This window comes from Oratosquilla oratoria, chromosome 11 (assembly GCF_046742065.1).
Source record: "Oratosquilla oratoria isolate Oo_2021 chromosome 11, ASM4674206v1, whole genome shotgun sequence".
Lineage (NCBI taxonomy): Eukaryota > Metazoa > Arthropoda > Malacostraca > Stomatopoda > Squillidae > Oratosquilla > Oratosquilla oratoria.
Window position 1 is genome coordinate 50,197,309 of NC_134787.1, and position 7,500 is coordinate 50,204,808.

At 44.4% G+C, this 7,500-nt stretch overlaps 1 protein-coding gene across 2 annotated transcripts in view; it reads left to right on the forward strand.

Annotated features, from left to right (window-relative positions):
• The window catches only part of LOC143029814 (fibroblast growth factor receptor-like 1), a 200,308-nt gene that overhangs the window by 101,913 nt on the left and 90,895 nt on the right, over positions 1–7,500 (forward strand). For both annotated transcript variants that reach the window (XM_076192849.1, XM_076192850.1), the window contains one exon: positions 6,520–6,931. In XM_076192849.1, the coding sequence (XP_076048964.1) occupies positions 6,865–6,931 (67 nt within the window). In that variant the 5' untranslated portion in view covers positions 6,520–6,864. The remainder of the gene's footprint in view (positions 1–6,519; positions 6,932–7,500) is intronic.

Sequence of the window (7,500 nt, forward strand, 5' to 3'; positions counted from 1 at the left end):
GTGTTGATGGGGGAGGGAGATTGGGGGAAGGGGAGAAGAGGGATATGGGGGGGTGAGGGGGGAAACCTCTGACTGATGGTTGGGAAGGTGAGAGCTTGTGGTGATGAGTATCTTCTTGGGCAATTGTTATAGAGTCGAGAGGGTGCGGTGGTGGTGGTGGTGGTGGTGGTGGTGGTGGTGGTGGTGGTGGTGGTGGTGGTGGTGGTGGTGGTGGTGGTGGTGGTGGTGGTGGTGTTGGTGGTGGTGGTGGTGGTGGTGGTGGTGGTGGTGGTGGTGGTGGTGGTGGTGGTGGTGGTGGTGGTGGTGGTGGTGGTGGTGGTGGTGGTGTAGGTGATCGTCGTAGTTGGAAAGACCAATATAAAGAAAGTTGTGAAGATGGCGTCTGTGTGTGTGTGTGTGTGTGTGTGTGTGTGTGTGTGTGTGTGTGTGTGTGTGTGACTGTGTGCGCGTGGGTTGGTGGCGATTACCCTCGACCCTGTCTTCACTATGGAAGAGACACCACACACTCGAATGAAATCGTCTGGCGTCACACGACACGGAAGGGGTACTTCTTTTGCTGAATAAAATCGCCTGGCGGCAGCCAGAATAGATACCTAAAAAAGTCCTCTGTCGCCCTTAGATTTGGTTCCTAGAGGGTGCACTGATCAAGTGATCATTTCCGAGAGATCACATTAATGAGACCAAAGGGACAGGTTTAGTATTCGGTGTTGCATTGGTCACAGGATCATCTCCGAGAGAGAAGATATTGTTGGAATAAGATCAAAAGATAAGAATTCATTTATTATATTCTGGTCAAAGACACTCGATTTTATTCAGCTGTGGCAATGCGTCGACCTAAAGAGAAAGAGTTGTGATTGACTGATTGGAGAGGTGATTAAGAGGTTTGACGGGATTAGCCCCTTTGGCACAGGATTTCTGCCCTAAAATGAATAAAATCGCCCGACGACAACCAGAATAAACATAAGATTCAGAAGGAGACGCCAAGGTTGAACTCTTCCAGACCACACCTCTGTTCCAACATAATCTAGGATATATATATATATATATATATATATATATATATATATATATATATATATATATATATATATATATATATATATATATATATAAACTAACGCCACAGTCGGACGAAAGAAAGAGTTGCGTAAGCGAAACTATACATTTCGATTGCTAACTGCAATCCTCTTCAGTAGTACAAAGTGGAAGGAGATTGTGGAAGAGGATTGCAGTTAGCAATCGAAATATATAGTTTCGCTTACGCAACTCTTTCTTTCGTCCGACTGTTGTTAGTTATGATTTACAAATGTGTTACTACATTTCTCATCAGGGATGTATATATATATATATATATATATATATATATATATATATATATATATATATATATATATATATATATATATATATATATATATATATCACCGGGGTAACTGGTTTAACATTATGATAATGACTTAACTTTAATTAGACACCGTTGAGGTGCGGCGTCAGAGCTTCAGGTGAGGTCGTCCTCCTCTGTGTGCATCCAAGAGGAACTTGAGGTCTCCCTGGCGCAGCCGAGAGGAACGTAACCCCTTCAGTGCGAGGTGGTCCTCCTCCTCCTCCTCCTCCTCCTCCTCCTCCTCCTCATCCTCATCCTCCTCATCCTCATCCTCCTCTTCCTCCTCCTCTTCCTCCTCCTCAGTCTTCTCCTCCTCCTACTCTGGGAAATTGTCATTTTAACAAAGGGGTTAAGGTCCCTTACCCGCACTCACCCACACACGCATCTGCGTAGATACAACTCATGTATACACCCACACACGCGAGTGTTAAATGCTACTAGCACTCCCCGGGCAACAACACATATCTTTATCAAACCACTCGAAATCTAAAAACCAATCCCTAAATCGGCTAGCTCCGCTGGGACTAAATGCAAAAACAGTAAGCAGTAAGCGGTCCCTTGGACCAGAAGTCTTATGGACACAGCCAAGAGGAACTTGAGGTCTTCTTGGTTCGGCCAAGAGGAACTTGAGGTCTTCCTGCCGCAACCAAGAGGAAACTGAGGTCTTCTAGGTTCGGCCAAGAGGAACTTAGTCTTTCTGGCTCGGCCAAGAGGAACTTGAAGTCTTTCTGGCTCGGCCAAGAGGAACTGGAAGTCTTCCTGCCGCAACCAAGAAGAAACTGAGGTCTCCTTGGTTCGGCCAAGAGGAACTCGAAGTCTTCCTGCCGCAACCAAGAGGAAACTGAGGTCTTCTTGGTTCGGCCAAGAGGAACTTTAAAGTCTTTCTGGCTCGGCCAAGAGGAACTTGAAGTCTTTCTGGCTCGGCCAAGAGGAACTTGAAGTCTTCCTGCAGCAACCAAGAAGAAACTGAGGTCTTCTTGGTTCGGCCAAGAGGAACTTGAGGTCTTCCTGTCGCAACCAAGAGGAAACTGAGGTCTTCTAAGTTCGGCCAAGAGGAACTTGAAGTCTTTCTGGCTCGGCCAAGAGGAACTTGAAGTCTTTCTGCCGCAACGAAGAGAAACTTGATGGTCTTCTTGGCACGCCCAAGAGGATCTTGAGGTCTTCCAGACGCCTCTTCTTCCGCCGTGAGGAAGAGGCCTCGCTCTCCTGTTGAGGGAAGTGGCTCTTCGGGGCGCGATAACGAACTGGAAAAGAAAGCTAAAGAACGTAAATAAAAGATCACTTGAGGGCTGTAGAGAGAAAAAAAAAACAATCGAGATGGCTGGATCACGTGTGAAACCACTGGAGTAGGTGTAATTGACATCAGACTATCATCATCATCTTCATCATCATCATCATCATCATCATCATCATCATCATCATCGTCACTATCATTAACATTGTTATTGTTTATTGTTAATACATGTAATCGCTGAACGAAACCCAGAACTTAGGAAAGGTTTCACTTGGCTGAATGAAATCGCCTGGCGCCAATAGTGGTAAAAGGAAACCTACCACCCGGTAGGCAAGGAGTTCCTCGAGATGGATCATGACGCCCACGGGGATGAATAAAATAGTTTGGCGACAGCCAGAGTGGACAGAACCGTACCATCCGGAACGGAAGGGGGCGTTAGATAAAATCTCCTAAAGTCTCAGTTTAACAACACACACACATACGCACACACATACACACACACACTCGTGGTGCAGTTGGTAGAGTTCCCGGCTGCAACTACGGCGGTTCGGGTTCGAATCCCGCCCAGGGCTGAAATTTTTTCACTATCGCTGCGCTGCGGGTTGATGCTCCAACCCTCGTAGGTGGGAAGTTGGGGGTATATGTGCGTGTAAGGTCACAGCTCTCTTTCGGGAGGGAAATAGCTGTCGATCACGAGTCCGACACGTAATGCAAGACCATGGTGAATCACACAGTGAACCACGGAAATGAGGTGGTTAAGCGTCGGAATGAGAGTTATAATCTCTATAAACGTTTAAACTTTGGAACTAGGAACGTTAATTAGGTATAACTTTCCTAGTTGGGCAAACGCAAACACGACCTCAGTGCTCTTTCTCAGCGTGAGAGCTCGGAGTTCTCAAACTGTGAGAGTTCAGAGCTCACGATAATCTTTTGAGTTCTCGACGGCCAAGATGACTGGAACTGTATGGCGTGAGGCAGAATGGAATTATTAGATGTTATTTATGATAAAAGAAAAGAGGAGAAGGGTTGTTATCCTGTAAGGAAGGGGTTAATTGATGTGACCCCCCGTGATCGTTAATGGCGATGTGAATGTCGTTAGTTTGATGTGATTAGAGGGATTGGTGATGAGCGCTTGAGTAGGAGGAGATGATGAGCTGGGAATGTCGGGATTCATTATATAAAGGCATCTCTTCTTATTGTCATTACAATTATCTTTTTCTTTCTTTCCTTCTTGATGCTGGCGTCGTTTTCGTCATCATCATCACAACCATCAGCAGCAACAGTATCATTAACATCATCATCATCATCATCATCATCATCATCATCATCATCATTATAATTAGCATCACAGTGGCGTTATAACCATCATTTATAAAATAGGCAGTTTTTGTGCTTCACGCTATTCACTGGCCCCAAATACCCCCAATGACTGTAATCCTCAAACAGCTTCCTTTATTTACTCTCCAACTTATTATTTTTAATCCAGGTCTCCGGCCATTTGGTTTTGAGGCACTGTACTCTCTGCCCGAAGTCGAGGTTCTCGATGTGTGTTTGTTCGAAGGGAGACCTCGCACCTCTCAAAGAAGAGTCGAGTCTACACCTCCTCCATGCCACTGCACTATTCTTTAGTTGTCCTTCTTTCTCCACCATCACTTCTGCAAACCGATCGTGAAATGCTGATGTCATCAAAAGCTGAAGGAATAGATGAACCGTGATTCACGTTTTGTATCTGGTCTTCATAGAGTGTGATCTCACTTTCGTTTTTTATGTGAGCGTCTTCACTTATATCAGAGAAAGCCTCCTGCCCCGGAAACCTCTTGCGCTGACATCCACTTGAGCATCGTCACCACCACTAATACCACTCTTCCTGCTACTGTTACTAAACTATCACTACAACTACTCTACGAAAACTAATACTCTTACAGTTGTTGTTGCAGCTACCCACTAATACTAATACTATTCAACGTTTAGTACTACTACTCTAAGAGTAGTTTCATTTTTAACTATTCTACGGTTAATAATACAACTTTTTTTTTTCTTGTCTTTTGATGAAAGAGGTACAGGTGGCATAAGAGTGTCCCAGATTGCCCCTTACTGTGACACAGCCTTTGGCTAAGAGGACTGAGATCATTATAAAGCTCCCATAGAGAGGTCTGTGTCACCATAGGAGAGGAGTTGGGGGGGAAGTTGGTAATGTTGGTCGTGGTGCTTACGTATTGACATACAAGTATTTGTATATCACAGGACTGAATATTCGTGATACGCTGAATGTACTTCTTATGGATTATTCTGTTATTATACTCGGCTTTGAAAACATACTCTGGGCTTTTACGACTTCCGCTAAAAGGGGTTTCCGTACGTGCTACTCTCAGGAAATTTATTTATTGATCATTTATTTATTTATTCATTTATTGGTTATCTTTCCGAGCACGACCCCTTGACTAATGAGAGTCACCGAGACCAATACGAATGTCTGGTAGCAGCTAAAATTAAACGAAAAGTGTCATCCGGTATATATATATAATATATATATATATAATATATATATATATAATATATATATATATATATATATATATATATATATATATATATATATATATATGTATGTATGTATATATTATAATTCCGACAGTTGTCCCCGGACTCGAACCCGAGACTTGCGCGGTGGCAGGTCGTCATTGGTGATTCTATTCATGTATATATATATATATATATATATATATATACGTGTGTGTGTGTGTGTGTGTGTGTGTGTGTGTGTGTGTGTGTGTGTGTGTGTGTGTGTGTGTGTGTGTGTGTTAACATCGGGATATAAGATCATGTCGCACGTTTATTTATTTTATTTTATTTATTTATTTATTTGTTTATTTATTTATCTATCTATTTATTGTAAGAGTGAAATGCGTCCATTAAAAGGCTGGCCAATTCACATTCAGTGCCCAGCCTGATGTGCATGTTTGTGTATTTTGTTTAGTGTTTCTACTTTATTAGTTCATCTATTTAGTTGCTTATCCATTTATTTGCCTGTGTTTCTTCTATCAAGAATTTATGGAAATAGCTCGGTTACCGTCTTGCGAGTCGGTAATTCTAGGTTCTCTTCATTCCACGGAAACCTAGAGGGATTTGGCTTTACTGGTTTTGGCCAATGTCTCCTTCCTCACCTTAAATATGTCCGTTAACACTTCTTTTATTTGTTTCAAGTTTGCTTTTTTCTGAATCCAAAGATAAATATTGAATTTCTATTTTTCGCTCTTTCTTCTTTTACTTTTAAAGTATTTTTTCGTCTTTTCCTCATGTATTAATTAATTTATTTATTTGTTTATTTTTTGTTCGTGTGTGAGTGAGTTACAGTGGTAGAATGATCTAAGTGAGGTCGAGTTTGTACTCGGTGTGGGTTGGAGGACGAGCTGTGGATTGGAGGGCGAGCGACAGCGTTGGTGTAAGTCCACTCGAGGACAAGTGTCAGCTCGCCCTCAAGTGTCTCCCTTCCCCCCTTCCCCCCTCCCCCTCCACCTCCACATTCACTTCCAAGTCATTAAGTACCTCATTGCCACAGCGACCTATCTGTAGAAGGGACGATAGTAGGAAGAGGGTGAGGGAGGTGAGGAAGGGGGGGGGAGATGGTTTTGCTTCTATGCATTGAGACTTATTTCTAAAACCATCTCCAAGACTGACACCTGAGATCAAAATACGCATGTGTGTGTGTGTGTGTGTGTGTGTGTGTGTGTGTGTGTGTGTGTGTGTGTGTGTGTGTGTGTGTGTGTGTGTGTGTGTGTGTGTGTGTGTGTGCGTCCAAGAGAGAGAGAGGAAGAAAGAGACTGCATGTGTGCACCGCATAACAATGAAGCCTTCCTCATCCAGCCCAAGGTGCTAACGACTTTCTGTGCGTTTCTTGCAGGCTGTCCGCGGATGTAGTGCCGTCGCCGAAGCTGCCCATCTGCTCCTGCCGTCACTCCTGAAGAAGTCGCTGTTGCAGCTGCCAAGGAAGCAGGGGCGCGCAGATAGCGCCGGTTGCTAGCCGGCCCGCCGGCTGGCTGGCTGGCTGCACGCCGGTTGATTTACGTAACGAAAGAAGGCAGCTTTGAGGTCCTCGCGGTCTTCGGCCAGAAGCTCTCCAGAGGAGTCTGCGGAGCGGCCGAAGAACCCGGACTTCGGTAGGGGGCCCGGGAGAAGGAGGAGGAGTAGGAGGAGGACCTTCCTGCTGGTGTAGCTGCCGGAGACTGGCGAAGGGGTTCCCGCCAAGATGCTGTTCACCATTTTGGCTACCCTCGCCCTTCTTTCCTCTACAATGGCCACTTCGGCCATCAAAGGTAAGGGAAGACGCCACTTATACATGACTCAGTCTTGTTACCCTATAAACACACACACGCACACACACACACACACACACACACACACACACACACACACACACACACACACACACACACACACACACACACACACACACGTTTGTTTAGGTTTGTCACATATTTTGGGTCAATTGTAGAATTGCCTTCATACACACACACACTAATCAACTATAGAATCTCCACCTGAACTCTACTCGAATCCCCCCACCCCCGGTCACACTGATCAGCTGTAGACTATCCACCCTAACTAACATAGGTTAGGTTAGGTCAGGTCAGGTTAGGTCAGGTCAGGTTAGGATATGTATCACGAGCCATAATCAGTTGTAGAATGTTAGGTTAGATTAGGTCAGGTTAGGTTAGGTTATGGATCACGACCTATATAATCAACTGTAGAACGTGAGTTTAGATTAGCTTAGGTCAGGTTAAGTTTTGTATCACGAGCCATAATCAACTGTAGAATGTTCACACTAGTAAAACTAAGTTGTACAGTCTCCACTCCAAGCGCGCGCGCACGCGTTTGTGTGCGT